Source organism: Euphorbia lathyris, chromosome 3 (assembly GCF_963576675.1).
Source record: "Euphorbia lathyris chromosome 3, ddEupLath1.1, whole genome shotgun sequence".
NCBI classification, from domain to species: domain Eukaryota; kingdom Viridiplantae; phylum Streptophyta; class Magnoliopsida; order Malpighiales; family Euphorbiaceae; genus Euphorbia; species Euphorbia lathyris.
The window spans coordinates 11918511-11934917 of record NC_088912.1 but is presented as its reverse complement, the minus strand read 5'-3'; the positions used below and the strand labels follow the sequence as shown (position 1 = coordinate 11934917).

The window sequence follows — 16407 nt, the reverse complement described above, 5'->3', positions numbered from 1 at the left end:
ATAACATGTTTGACATTGACCTATGTGTTTATAAAACATTCTGATAAGAACTCATTGAACAATAAATTACTCAGCGCACTCTATATGACTAAACCTTCCGCTTTATACTGAGTAAATAGAATATGTTGAAATAGCTGACCTATATCTGAAAACTGACCTTAGACTTACTCATTTAAACCCTTAAATGTTTTAAGTAAAACTAAGTCAGTAGCTCAACCCTTACGGGGGAGTTTGCTAAATTATATTAGGTCAACTATCATAGAGGAGCTCATACTGAGTTCCTTGCTGAATAGTTTTGCCAACATCAAAATGGGGGAGTTTGTTGAAACACCTTTCCACATAATTTTGATTTGATAAAATTGTTTAAGTATAACTTAAAATACATATTCTAAACACACTAAGTTTAAATGCTTTGATTTATTCTACTAATGTGTTTGTTCAATGTTGAGTTAAAACTGTTATAAGACATAAGGATAAAAAGGTCCAAGCCCAATACGGAAGCCAAGGCCCAAGTCAAACAACTCAGTACACTCGACCCGCGTATGTTAAGACGTTGCCATTTTGAACAAAACGCAACTCAGCAAACGGAAGGATCTAGAAGACCTTCGGGAACAACTTCAAGATGAAGCTGCTGAGTAGTCTCGACAAAGCGTACAAGACAGCAGCTGGCAAAGGAAAACTTCCAGACAAAGTATTTCCTCTTTGGGCAAAGTTCAGACGACACAGTATGCTGTCCAGTTGACTTTACCATAAAAGGAGAGACAGTCTGCTGAGCTGATCGAGAACAGAAGATACACCATTCTGATTGGCCGAGAGCTCTGAGCAAGTCAGGATGACAACGACATATAGCCGTTTCTCTCCAACGGTTATTTCGAAATTCGAAATGACCGATGCCCAGACGTCTCTATAAATAGTGTCATCACAAGCTTCATTCCACACAAAACTTGATCAAGCAGTTACGCTGACCAAATTTCTACAAGTTCTGGAAGCAAAGCAAATTCTTACACTACATTTCTTATATCTGTGTAAAAGTCTAGAGTGATTGTTTCAATCGTCTAAAGTGTCTTAGCAAATCTTTGTATAGGACAAAACACTTATCATTTCTAGAGATAGAAAGGAGAGGTTGAGTACTCGGTTTTAGTACTCAGCGAGAGATTAGGATTAAGTAGAAGTATAGAGGAAGGTACTCTTGTCATACTTAGTTGCTGATATTGTAAAAGGTTTGAGGCTCTACCTTTAAAGAGCTCAGTAGAGGATTTGAAATCTCGGAACGTGTTTCGGGGACAGGACGTAGGCTTAGAAGAAGCCGAACCTGGATAAATCTGCTGAGTGAAGTATTTCTTACCTTTAACTCCTTATTTATATTGCTTGCTTAAAATAACCAAAAACTGACCAAGTAAAGAGGTCAAGTTGAGTTGTGCGCGTTGAACGTCTGAGCTCAGGAATAGACTCTAAGTGCTATCTCCTGACTCAAGCTAAGAAACTGACTTAGTCACCTGTTGACTAAGCCAGTATCTTGCTGTTTACTCAGCGCCGCTGTTCAAACCTTTTTCTTTAGAAAAAGAAGTCTGCCCTAATTGTGAAAAAGTTTAAATAGTTCCTAACCCCCCCCTTGGAACTATACTTGCAACCTTACAAGGGACCAACAACAAGGTCTTGCACTTACCCTATCTCCTCCTTTGTTTCTTATAATGCCTTATCACCCCGTTCCAAGTGTTTTGTAGCTACCTTAGATTCCATTGCGGTTCCAAAATCCGTTTCAGAGGCTATGGCTCATCCTGATTGGCTAAAGGCAATGAAAGAAGAACTGAAAGCACTCGAACAAAATCACACTTGGGATCTTGTGGACTTACCAACAGATAGGAAGAAGATTGGTGCTCGGTGGATCTGGACTGTTAAAATGAATCCTGATGGTACTGTTGCTCGGGTGAAGGCTCGCTTGGTTGCTAAAGGCTATGCTCAGACTTATGGTATTGATTACTTCGATACTTTCTCTCCTGTTGCCAAACTCACTTCTGTCCGTCTGTTCATTTCTTTAGCTGCCACTTACAATTGGGAGCTTCATCAACTGGACGTTAAAAATGCTTTCTTGCATGGTGACCTGAATGAAGAGGTTTATATGGAGCAACCTCCTGGATTTGTTGCTCAGGGGGGGAGTCTGGAAAGGTGTGCAGATTAAGAAAGTCTTTGTATGGTTTGAAGCAATCTCCCCGTGCATGGTTTGGTAAATTCAGTGCCGCTGTAATGGAATTCGGCTTACATAGAAGTGCTTATGATCCCTCTGTTTTCTACTTCAGTTCTAGCTCTGGATGCATTCTACTGGTTGTGTATGTTGATGATATCATAATTATAGGAAGTGCTATTGCTCGGATTAAGGAGTTGAAGGAGTTCCTTGGTACTCGCTTCCAGACAAAGGATCTTGGTCCTTTGAAATACTTCTTGGGAATAGTGGTATCTCACAGTAGGAAAGGGATTTGTTTAAATCAGAGAAAATATTGTTTAGATATGTTGAAAGATGCAGGTCTAATTGAGGGAAAGACTTGTGATGCTCCAATGATGCCCAATGTGAAGTTGAAGTCTGATGATGGTGATCTACTCAAAGAGCTTGAGAAATACAGGAGAATTGTTGGCAAACTGAATTATCTCACAATTACTCGTCCTGACATTTCATTTCCTGTGAGTGTGGTAAGTCAATTCATGTCCTCACCTAGGACAACGCATTGGGATGCAATTACTCACATCCTGAGGTATCTAAAGGGAGCTCCTGGACGAGGCTTGTTATATCAAAATCATGGACATCACATCGCAGAAGGCTTCACCGATGCAGACTATGCTGGAGATCTGTTAGACAGACGCTCTACTACTGGGTACTGTGTATTTGTTGGGGGAAATCTTGTTTCATGGAAGAGTAAGAAGCAAAGTGTAGTTTCTAGATCCAGTGCAGAATCTGAATACCAAGCTATGGCACAGGCTACATGTGAACTTGTGTGGTTACATCGTCTACTTGGCGAAATTGGGTTTGACCAGATAAAACCAATGAAGTTATATTGTGATAATAAAGCAGCTATCTATATTGCAAATAACTATGTGTTTAATGAAAGAACAAAGCATATAGAAGTTGACTGTCATTTTACTCGAGAGAAGTTGGAGGATGGTAAAATCACAACTGCACATGTCAGAACCGGAAGTCAATTAGCAGATGTATTCACCAAGGCTTTACCAGGAACTCGAGTCAATTATATTTGTAACAAGCTGGGCATGATAAATATCTATGCTCCAGCTTGAGGGGGAGTGTTACAGTAATAATTAGATGTAGTTAGTAATTAGCATTTAAGGAAGTAGTTGGGAATAAAGTAGTTGGGAATTAATTGCTTGGTTTGTATATAAATACTTGTAATGCCTTTGAGTTAAGATAAAAAAAACATTCTTTCAAATAACCCTTGTGTGGTTACAGTGCAGAACATTGACAAATTGAATAAAATTGTTAGCACCATTTTCTTATCAATTTCTTCTGTATTCTTCTCAAAAATCCCAACACATGTCAGGGTGGAAATCGATTTAGTTCCTAACATTTGAGCTCGTGAAAGAAGATCACGAATATATTTCTATTGATTTAAGTGAAGTGCTTTGGAGCCCCATTTCGCTTCAATACCAAGAAAGTAATCAAGCTTCCCAAAAATAACATTATTATAAGGATAACCTTTACTACACATTCGCAATAAAAAGTCGACCATTTAACTTTTTTATTTTATTCACTTTGGTCTCCGATTTGGATTTTTTTTTTCTTTCAATTTAATCTCTGAATAAACTTTTATTTTATTCACTTTGATTCTTAACGTGTGATTTTACACTTCTTTCATTATTTTAGTTCCCCGATGAAGCTTTTTTTATTTTGTTTATTTTGGTCCTTCATTTGGTCCCTTTTTGTTTATTTTAATTTAATTTCTCTAGAAGCTTTTCTGTTTTATTCACTTTGGTCCCTGATTTTGCAACTTCCGTTCCTTTCATAATTTTAGTCCTTCGATGATTTTTTTTTATTTTATACACGTTGGTCCGTTATTTGGAACTTTTTTTCTTTTAGTTTAGTCCTCGACGAACTTTTTATTTTATTCTCTCAGGTTCCTATTTTGTCCAAAAATTTTGATTGGCCCCTGAACATTCAAAGTGTCTCGATAGCCCTTTGAACTTGTATAAAATGTTCAGTTAGTCTCATGAACTTGCGTAAAATGTAATCAATTAATCTCTCTGTTACAAAAAATAAAATAAAATAAAAAAAATAAGTTAAATGTACAATATATCTTCCGCATTTAAATTACTTTTTTTTACAACCGAGTAATTAATTGATTAAATTTTACACAAGTTGAGGGGGCTAACTCAACATTGTATACAAGTTCAGGAATCTATCCAGACATTTTAAAAGTTAAGCCGCCATTCAAAGATTTTGGACAAAGTCCAGAGATCAAATAATGTATTAAGCCAAAGATAATCAATATATTGTATTATTTCATAAATGTAATTTGGACCCTAGCTGCCTATGATGATAAAGAAGTGGAAAGTGATTATCAAGATGAAAAACAGAAAAACGTGGAATGCATCTGTAAAAGATATTATACAAGAAAAATGGCTTAAACGTGCAATGCCTTAAACGTGTATTAAGAAGAACTAGTGTATATATATAACAAGATAGTGAGGAGATCAGAGAAAAACAAATTAAAAAGCAGATATACTATTACAGACTATCAGAATGGCGTCCATAGCATCAAATTGGAAGGCACTTAGCGGCATTGAAGACAACTGGAATGGTCTTTTAGATCCTATCGACGATAACCTCCGGCAATATCTTGTTCAGTACGGTGAAAGAATTGGAGCAGTCGGTGATTCTTTCAATCACGTGAAAGAATGTGATGGATATGGACTATGCCTATTTCCACCGGAGGAACTGTTCATTCGCACAGGACTAGAAGTTGGGAATCCATTCAAATACAAAGTAATTGACTACATTTATGCAAGATCAGAATTCGGTATTGGAGATTGGGGACCCAAACAATCTGCATATATGGGGTATGTTGCTGTTGCCACTGATGAAGGAAAGGTTGTTTTAGGCAGGAGAGACATCCTGATATGTTGGAGGGGAACAGCATTGTCCACGGAATGGTTAGAAGATATCAAGTTTTTCCTGACTTCATCTCCAGAGGTTTTTCCTAATAATCATGCCAAGGTACATACCGGTTTTCTAGAAATCTACACTAACAAAAGTGCAAATTCAGTTTACAGTAAAACCAGTGCCAGAGAACAGGTATGTATAATATCTTTCACTTTCACGTAAATAAATATAAAACTAATCTATAGATCAAAGACTGACTATTGGATGCAGGTTCTAGCCGTTGTTCGGAGACTTGTGGACAAATACTCAGCATTAAAGGAAGATGTGAGCATAACGGTAGCAGGTCACAGTTCGGGTGCAGCACTTGCAACTCTGAATTCAATGGACATAGTTTTCAATGGATATAACAAGTCAACTGGGTCTACTTCCGTCGTATATCCGGTCACTGCTTTTGCTTATGCTTCCCCTCGCGTTGGAGACAAAACATTTCTGGAATTGTTCAATTCTCTCCCTAATCTTCATCTGTTGCGCATTATAAATGCTAAGGATATGGTTCCTAATTTTCCTCTCGCCATTAATTATAGAGAAGTTGGTGTAAAGCTTTACATTAACACCCATCATTCCGCAGATATAAAAGGACACGACCGCCTACAGTCACATGATCTCAACCTTCATTTATATGGAATTGCTGCTTACCAAGGAGAAGAAAAGGAGTTCAAGTTGGGCTTTGATTTCGATGTTGCACTGGTCAACAAGAATGGCGATCTCTTGAAAGATTTTTACAAAGTGCCTCCTATTTGGTGGAACCAAGTTATCAACAAGGGTTTGGTTCAGATGGAGAATGGATTTTGGAAGATAAATAACTACGTTTCTCCTCCTCCTCTCCTTCTTAATTAATTCTTAAAAACTTATCAGCTCCAAATTTAACCTTAACATCTTTTTGAAAAACTACTTTTAATATAAGAAATTAAATTAAACTGCTTTTATGCTATTTCTTATGTTAGAGGTATATCTCCACTTTCTAAAATATGCTTTGGGAAAATTTGGACCTTACATAATTATCGGCAAATCATCAAATTGTCTAAGTGTTTTTTTTTATCATGGTGTAATAATTTCGTAAGCCTTTTTCCTTTTAAAGTTTATGGTCGTGAGTGTGTGTTGTTATCTTTTAATTTATCATTATTGTACTATGCTTATTGTTATCTCGTAATATTATCATATTGTACTATATGTAATAAGAATAAATCAAGTTCATTGATGCTTACTATAACCTTGTCAATGCACTCATTTCATTACCATACATTCTAGTTAATTTTGTATTTCAAGGAATTTGACCTTTTTATCTGTGTATCCAAAAGTATAAATTTATAGTTAATGTTCAATAATATATTTTTAGTTTTTTATAATCTCTAGCAAACCACCACACACGAATTCCACCTAAGCTTGAAAAGTGACCAGTCTTAGTATGTGTTATAATTCCTTTTAATAAATACCTTTTATTATTAAATCATGTGTTGTAATTCCATCTATGAATCTTATCATACCAACGCATAATAGCTTTTATTATTAAATCAGTACTTACATATACAAGTATTTACGGGCATTCCTAAGCCTTTTAACCAACGCTCTAAGCCTCTGGGTTAATTTACAAAAAAAAAATGCATAATAACGTTAATTGCAATTAAACAAATTAAGATGAGACAAAGTACACATAAAAAAAGTTCTAGATATAGTAACCATGTGTACACGGTTAGACACAACGTTATTTTAATATAAGGGTTGTTTTAGTTCATTTTTATGTCCCAAAAATACAAGTCCAAAAATAAACATACAATTGTGTTGTGCGGAATTAATGAAAGATAAAATAATAAACAATCGAAAAACACAGATTTACGTGGTTCACCAACGTTGTGTTGGCTAGTCGGAGTAAATTACATCAATGATACCTGAACTATACCTCATTTCACACTTTAGTACCTGAATTACATTTTGTCACAAAAATATACTCCAAATAAAGGTGACTGGACATTTTAGTACGTTTTTCCGGTTTATGTCCAGTCAACGAATGTTTGGCCATTTCTAATAAAAAAGAGTGGGATCCACCTAATACCCAAAAGTTTAAAATACCTAAATACCCTTAATTATTTCTCTAAATTGCACAAAAGTTAAAAAATAACTACAGACCATAAATATCTTTCTCTCTCTCCCTCCCTCTTCCGTTTCTCTCTCTTTTGTTTATCTCTCTATCATCTTTGGTGCGCTTTGAAGTGGAGCCAATTCGGAGACCCAGAACCATGCCGGATTTGACATAATAGACGACTTTGTCTACGACGAGTTTCTTGAGATCGTCTTGGGTGAGAACTGGAGCAGATTGGGATTAGATGGAGAAAGGCTTGCCGAAAAAGTGAAAACGAAGGGAACGAGCGGGAATGTTGGAGGAGAAGAAGGCATTGCAGTAGAGAGAAGAGGATGAAGAGGAAAATAAGGTTGAAGGATTGGAAACGAAAGATGAGATTTTTGTCCGTAATTTTGTAATTGATTGGTATTAAGTTGTAGTGATCAGAAACTTCTCTAAATGCAGTTCATTGCAAACCCACCATATCTTTTTAATTATTGACTCCACTTCTGCTGAGCCTCATGGAAGTCCAACCAGTGCATCTGTAGCTTCATCATAACAACTTAAAGCAATAGAAAGATTTTGATAAAAAAAATCTTTAGATGCAAACCTTTAACCAATTAATTGTTCCAATCACTGGTTAAAGAAAAGCATAAAAGACATGGATTGAGTTAGAGAAATGAAATAATAGCCAAGATGAAATGGAACAGACTCTCCATCTTAATTCTTCGAAGAGACAGAAAGAGAGAGATCGGAAGAGAGAGAAAGTTGGAGAGATAAACAGATTGGAAGAGAGATAAGTTTAACATTTTTGGAATTATTAGAGGGTAATCTAGTAATTTTATGTTAGTTAGTGCATATTGGGCGCCAATTATTTGTTAAAAATTGGTTTTGACCGGTATTAACCGGTTAATGGCATTAAATTGTCCAGTCACTTTTACTTGAGGTATATTTTTGAGACAAAATGTAATTCAGGTACCAAAGTGTGAAATGGAGTATAGTTTAGGTACCATTGGTATAATTTACTCTGGCTAGTCCACGGGTAGAAGGAGAATAGTATTATTAGGAGGCGAAAATCAGATTACAATGATTAGGTTTACATAATGGGGTATTTATAATACCCAATCTAACCTAATCCCACTAGGAACCCATGATCCCAATCCCACTAGGAACCCATGATCCCAATCCAACTAGGAACCCATGATCCTAATCCAACTAGGAATCTGAAACTCAATACTACTCCGAATAGGAAACATGATATACTGATTCAAGGCATTATGACAAATCTCCACCTTGACTTGAATCCTCCTGAAAACATAACAGATGCACCCATGACAGTGCTAGATAACAACTTCTCCCTCTGCCTCAGAGTTGCCCACAGACAACTAGTAATCTCTGATGTTTAGCAAGTCCAAACATTGTTGAAACTTGCTCTGTGGAACGAGCTTGGTAAACATGTCGGTCGAATTGTCAGCAGTGCCTATCTTCTTCACCTTGACCCTCTTCTCACTTTAGAAAATGATACCTTACATCTATATGCTTGGTCCTCTCATGATGAACCTGATCCTTGGCTAAACAGATTGCACTCGAGCTGTCACAATACACTTTAGCCTGATCATGATGTAGACCAAGGTCACTAACCAGTCCTTTAAGCCAAATCCCCTCCTTAGCAGCTTCAGTCAGTGCCATATACTCTGCTTCCGTAGTAGACAAAGTCACTGTATGCTGCAAAGTAGCTTTCCAACTGACAACTGAACCGCCAATAGTGAAAACATAACCAGTCATAGATCTTCTACTGTCAACATCTCCTGCATAATCAGAATCTGAAAAAATTGTCACCAAACACTCTGTATCAGCTCCATAAATGAGACCAACGTCAGATGTACCTTTTAGGTACCGAAAGATCCTCTTCACAGCTTGCCAATGCTCCTTGCCAGGTTCACCCATAAACTTGCTAACAACACTAACAGACTGTGCAAGATTAGGTCTAGTGCAGACCATTGCATACATCAAGCTTCCTACTGCACTAGCATAGGGAACTCGAGACATGTACTCCTTCTCTTCAGCCGACTTAGGTGCAAAAGCAATAGATAGGTGTGCAGTTGCAGCACTAGGAGTATCTATGGGCTTTGCGGTAGACATGCCAAATCTTGACAAAATCTTCTGAATATAGGCCTTCTGTGATAGAAAAAGCTTCCTTTTGCTTCTATCCTTGTAAATCTCTATTCCCAGAATTTTTCGAGCTGCACCCAAATCCTTTATCTCGAACTCTGGGCTGAGAAGACCCTTCAACTTCTGAATGTCGTGCTTCTTCCTTGCAGCTATTAACATGTCATCTACATACAACACCAGATAGATAAAAGACTCATCTTCTAGTTTATTGTAATAAACACAACAATCATATGGGCTCCTGGTGTAGCCCAGCTGCATCATATAGCTGTCAAACCTCTTATACCGCTTCCTGGGAGACTGCTTAAGTCCATACTTCAACTTGCAAACATAATTCTCCTTCCCAGGAATCTGGAAACCATCTGGTTGGGTCATCTAGATCTCTTCCTCTAAATCTCCATGCAGAAAGGCTGTCTTTACATCAAGTTGCTCAAGCTCCAAATCCTGATGTGTAACTATAGCTAGCAACACTCTAATAGAGGTGTGTCTGACTATTGGTGAGAATATCTCATTATAATCCACTCCCTCTCTTTGATTGAAACCTCTAGCAACAACTCTAGCCTTATGAAGGTGATATCCCTTCCTTCATCTTGAGAACCCACTTGCAAGTAATAATCTTTCTCCCTAGAGGTGGTATAACTAAATCCCATGTTTGATTCTTATGAAGGGACTCCATCTCATCTCCCATAACAGCAAGCCATTTCTCAAAATCGGTGCCTGAAACAGCTTCTTGGTAAGTTGATGGTTCACGAGTGTCCACCTCTTCAGCAACCTGTAGTGCATAGCCCACCATGTCCTCATACCTCTTAGGTGGCCTAACTCCAACCCTCATTGGTCGATCTTGAGCTAAGCTACGATGTGTAGCTTCAGATGGTTGAGAAACTGATGGTGTAGATTTTGTAGCTCTATTTCTGCTTCTAACTCTTGTTCCTTCAAGCCACTCTCACTCTGTATGACCTGAAACTCCACCTGTTTATAAATGCTATCAGTTTCTATTGCAGTTGTAGGCTTCACAAAGCACAGATTTTTCGTCAAAGACTACATTTCTGCTCAAAATGACCCTTTTCTCTGATGGAGACCAGATCCTGAGGCCTTTAACTCCATCTCCATAGCCTACGAACACTCCCTTCTTGGCTCTTGGCTCTTGGCTCTAGCTTACCCCCATTAACATGATAGTAAACTGTGCACCCAAAAGCTTTCAAATTTGAGTAATCAGCAACCTTTCCTGACCACATTTCTGTAGGCGTCTTGAGCTGTATGCCAGTGTGTGGTCCGCGGTTAATCAGATAACATGTTGTGTTCATCGTTTCAGCCCAGAATCTTCTATCTAACCCAGCGTTAGAGAGCATGAACCTCGCCCTCTCCAGTAATGTCTGGTTCATTCGTTCAGCTACACCATTCTGTTGCGGTGTATTCCTGACTGTGTGATGCCGAGCAATCCCTTCATCCTTACAGAACTGATCAAACTCAAACGAGTAGAATTCTAGACCATTATCAGTTCGCAGCCTCTTTATCTTCTTTCCTGTTTGGTTTTCCACCAATGCTTTCAACTGCTTGAAATTCTTGAAAGCTTCACTTTTATGCTTCATCATGATGACCCAAGTCATCCTTGAATAATCATCAATCAGAGACATAAAATATCCATGGCCTCCCAAAGACTCAACTCGAGATGGACCCCAACAATCAGAGTGGATGTAATCAAGTGTGCCTTTTGTTATGTGAATAGCTTTGGGAAACTTGCTGCGATGTAGTTTCCCAAAGACACAATGTTGACAAAACTCTAGACTCTTGACCTTATGACCATCAAAAAGATCATCCTTTGATAGAATCTGCATCCCTCTTTCGCCCATATGACCAAGTCTCATATGCCATATCTTTGTCATATCCTCCTGGTCAATCTATGATAATGCAGCATTAGCCGAACCTGTAATAGTGGAACCTTGTAGGAAATACAAAGTACCATGCTTCACACCTTTCAAAATCACATCAGAACCTTTACAGACATGTAGAACTCCATCTTTTCCTGACCAGCTGAGACCCTTGCTGTCTAACAGACTTAGAGATATCAGATTCTTCATCATCAACGGAACATGCCTGACTTCGTTCAACGTGCAGAACTTACCATCATGTGTCCTCAACTTGATCGAGCCTATTCCAATTGCTTTGCAGACATGACTATTAGCCATTGAAATGCTACCTCCATCTACCTACTTATAATTTGAAAACCACTCTCTCATTGGACAAATATGATAAGATGCTCGTGAATTAAGAACCCACACATCAGAGTGATGAGTGTGTCCATCAGCAACTAGAGCAATATCGTTTTCAGAGCTGGTGTCACCATTTGCTACAGCAGCAGAACCTGGTTGATTTTCTGATTTCTTCTTCTTCTTCTTTGGACAATCAGTTTTCCAATGTCCTTTCTCTTTACAATAATTATAGGTGTCATCTGGCTTGGGACCTTTTGAGAATGGCTTCTTAGACTTTTTCTTTCCACAGTTTCCCTTTCCCTTACTACCAGTGGCAAATAGTCCAGAGGCCTGATTATCTGTACATGTATTGCTCGCCTTATGGCGCAACTCCCTGCTATGAAGAGATGACCTAACTTCTTCCAGAGTCACAGAGTCTTTACCAACAATAAATGATTGAACAAAATTCTCATATGAAAGTGGTAAAGACACCAACAGAATCAAAGCAACATCTTCATCTTCAATTTTCACATCAATATTACGTAATTCTAGTAATAATGTGTTCAATTGATCTAAATGATCCCTGAGTTGCGTACCTTCCTGCATTCGCAGGCCAAACAGACATTGTTTCAGAAGAAGTTTGTTCGTTAGAGATTTCATCATGTATAAGCTTTCTAACTTCATCCACAGACCGGCAGCAGTCTCTTCGTCTGAGACCTCAGTGATGACATCATCTGCGAGGCATAACATAATTATCGAATGTGCCTTTTCTTCCAGAATCGCCATCTCAGCAGTAACTTCTCCCGTTGCCTTCTTCAACGAAGTCCATAGACCTTGTTGTTTTAACAAAGCCCGCATCTTGATCTGCCGTAAACTGAAACTATTTCTCCCAGTAAACTTTTCGATTTTTAGGTTCATCGCAGACATCTTTCTCTCCAGAAAACAAAACACCGATCGAAAACCGAAAGCTCTGATACCAGTTTGTTGTGCGGAATTAATGAAAGATAAAATAATAAACAATCGAAAAACACAGATTTACGTGGTTCACCAACGTTGTGTTGGCTAGTCCACAGGCAGAAGGAGAATAGTATTATTAGGAGGCGAAAATCAGATTACAATGATTAGGTTTACATAATGGGGTATTTATAATACCCAATCTAACATAACCCTACTAGGAACCCATGATCTCAATCCCACTAGGAACCCATGATCCCAATCCAACTAGGAACCCATGATCCTAATCCAACTAGGAACCCATGATCCTAATCCAACTAATTGAACAAATAGGTGTAAAAATGGCAAATTGATTACATGTAATAAATAGGTGTAAAAATGGCAAAATAAAGTAATCAAACGATTGACTAAATTGAACAAAACTAAAAGTTATAAACTATTAAAATTAAACTACCCAAAGACAGGATTGACTCACAAATATGGATATAATACTAACGTTTATTATTAGTAGTAACTTGTTAATTAAACATATATTAAAGAAAAAAAAAGACCAAACTGAATAAAAATAAAAGTTTAAACTATCTAGAAAATAACTATTAAAATCAAATAATCCACAAGAGTTTGGGGATTTTATAGAGGGGTCCCGGACTTCCAACTCAGATAAAACACCTTCCATACAAAGAATGACATGTATCCCACTTAGTACAAATAATTATTAATTAAAAGCCTTTTATTTAATTGCAGAGTAAAAATAACAGGTCTCTTCTTCTCCAGTACCTTCCACCGATCATCTCCTGTCGCCATTCTCAATTCAATCTCCGACGCCAATCTTCGACACCGATTCCGACTACAAATCTTCCATCTTGGAACTACATCTGAACATTCACTGTGAAATTATATTGTATTACTATTTGAAATAAACAAAAAAGAAGAGATGTTGTGAATTAACTGTATTGGAGTTGTAGAATCTCTCTTCATTTGTTTCAGTTAAAATATTATCCCAAACCTGTAAGAATTGGCAATGAAATCTATATGGTTCAATTGGCAAATGGGATTTGCGTTTTTGTGTACCAATTTCCCTTGCCCGAAGTGAATCCAGAGGCTACATATTGTGGAAGTTTAATATCTACAAAACTAAAATTAGATAAATTGGATGTTAAATTGATTTATACCTGATGAATTTCTCCAATCAAATGAGAAAGGGAAAGAAGTGCATCTGAGATTATTAGCTTTGTTAATTAAGGAGTAAAGATTATTAATGAAAAAGATGTATAATAGCAATATGTTGTGTTATCATAAATCAGCGGTGGAAATTGGGGTCGGAGATCACTGCCGGAGATAGCATGGAGAAGGACGGACTGGTGAGAGGGGTTGTGTCTAAAGAAATAAGGAAGAAGAAGGACTCTAATTAAATAAAATGATTTTTTTTAATTAAATGTGATACACGTGTCATTCTTTGTATGGAAGGTGCTTTATTGAGTTGGAAGTCCGGGACCCCTCTATAAAATCCCCAAGAGTTTGTTTTAAATCCCAAATCATTGGCAAAAAGAGGGAGACCAATGATTATAATAGATAAGGTAAATAATTATAAGATCCTTATATTTTTACCTAATATATTAGATAATCTTTGTGTTTTTAGAAATAATTATATAGTCTTTTATCTTTTATTTACGCCAACTCTTTAATCCTTATATATTTAAGTGAATGGTCAAATTAGACTAAATAAAATTTAAAATACCAAAATGATAACATCCGGATATTATCCAAGGGATCAAAGGAGATATTTACGCAAACGACCGCGTATCGAACCGGTCAAAGAAGGCCATGGCGTATCAGGCAAGGACATCCGATGGGCGGATCACCAAGACTCCGCCACACGAGATCCGTAGTCAAACCTACGTTAGATTCGCCATCACCCTTCGATCCGCCAGTTGAACAGCTGAGCCGATTCCTCAATAAAGGCTATTAATGAGCTATTAATGAGCTAACGGACATACTTAAAGGAAACCAGTAACCGTCATTAATGAAGCATTAATGGAGACTTTCTAGTTACTAAAGGTTATAACTTCATTACTATATATAGCTTGCATCTCAAGCTATCAAGGTACACATTCTCACAACCCTAGCTACCCTACTTCGTCAATTCTGTTTATTCCTCCATTCTCTATACTGACTTTGGTATCGGAGCTTTCCCCCGTCGAACCCAACGACGCCCCCATAGGGACGGAAGCTAATCGGAAATTCCCCACTAGTCATCAATTGGTGCGGTGAGCGTGGAACCCTAACCAAATAAGGGTTTCGTTCACATTATAAGACATGACGAGTGGAGGGTCTGATCCCTCCTCAGGGTTTGATCCCTCCTCAAGGATACACAAAATTACCCTTTACTATATGTTTTAATAATAAAATATCTATTTTTTCTATTTTATATTTTTTCCTTTGTAATAATAATCTCTCCAATATTAGTTAATTATTATATTAATTTTCATATAATTGTAAATTTTAATTTAATATTATAGAATTTATTCATTAAAAATGAATGATAAACATTGTAAAAATTATTCAAATTAGAGTAGAACATATAAAATTATAAAAGTGATTTTTGTAAGAGAATAAGAAATATAATTTTATTTTTATAATTAATATACACAATTATAAGAATTTCGGAAAGGATGAGTGACTTGTCTGGGATTCCTCTGACTAGTTCTCTTGGGAAGTATCTGGGTATTCCCCTCCATAGTGAGAGAGTGTCGAAAGTGTCTTTTAAGGATACTTTGGATAAAGCCAATAAGAAGTGTGCCACCTGGAAAGCTAAAACTCTCTCTCTCGCCGGCCGTCTTACTTTGGTTCAATCTGTCAATTGTGCGACTCCTAATCACATTATGCAGGCTTGTCGGCTTCCTGAGCCTGTTCTCAAGGACCTTGATAAAATTAATCGTCGGTTCCTGTGGGGAGAAGCTGAGGAGGGGAGGAAGATCCACCTTGTTCCTTGGAATGAGGTGTGTCAACCTAAGGATATGGGTGGTCTGGGCATTAGGAAAGCTAGAGATAATAATAAGGTCTTATTAATGAAGCTTCTGTGGCGAATGTGACAGCTTCCTTCAGCTCTTTGGGTTAAACTTCTTTGCGAAAAGTACCGAAAGGATAAGATTTTTGGGGGTCCCAAGGATAGAGTGGTGAATTGTTCCTTTCTTTGGAAAGGCATTAGTGCGGTTTTTGCTGAATTTTGTTCAGGGATTGGATGGAATGTCGGGAATGGTAGATCCATAAGCTTTTGGAAGGATATTTGGATTGGTAAAAAGCCTCTTTTAGAAGTCTGTGAATCTTTACCGCCTTTAGAAATTCAGAACTGGAGGATTGCAGATGTGGTGGATTCTGAGGGTGAGTGGATTTGGTCAAAATTTGATTCTTTTCTCAGTCTGGAATCGCTCCTTAGAATTAGAGGAGTTCAGATTAGTAGTAAAATTGAAGACAGGGATAGTTACTGTTGGTCTTTGACGAACAACGGGACCTATTCTTGTAAATCGGCGTTTCAGGCTTTCTATCAGGATTTGGATACGTCGCACCCAGGGGTGTGGAAGATGATTTGGGCCTTAAAAGTGTCATACCGTATTAGAAGCTTCCTATGGTTAGGGGTTAAAAATAGGTTGCTTACTAATTCTGATAGGAAAAGGAGGCATTTGGTGGAGTCTGGAGCTTGTGGCAGATGCAGAGGTCATGAAGAAACTTTGTGCCATGCTCTCAAAGACTGTGAGAAAAGTAAAGAGGTTTGGAGGAAAGTTCTCCCTTTAAATGTACTTTCTTCCTTTTTAGCCCACCCTAAGAATGATTGGTTTATGGATGGGATTAAGGGGAATCTTTTGACCGAGTTGAAT

General features: G+C 37.6%; 1 protein-coding gene across 1 annotated transcript; it reads left to right on the top strand.

Moving 5' to 3' along the window:
• The first annotated feature begins 4646 nt into the window (after positions 1-4646).
• On the top strand, positions 4647-6342 carry LOC136224146 (phospholipase A1-II 1-like). The gene is made up of 2 exons (XM_066012404.1): positions 4647-5296; positions 5375-6342. The coding sequence occupies exons 1-2, from the start codon at positions 4745-4747 to the stop codon at positions 5999-6001; spliced, it is 1179 nt and encodes a 392-aa protein (XP_065868476.1). The 5' UTR covers positions 4647-4744; the 3' UTR covers positions 6002-6342.
• Positions 6343-16407: the final 10065 nt, after the last annotated feature.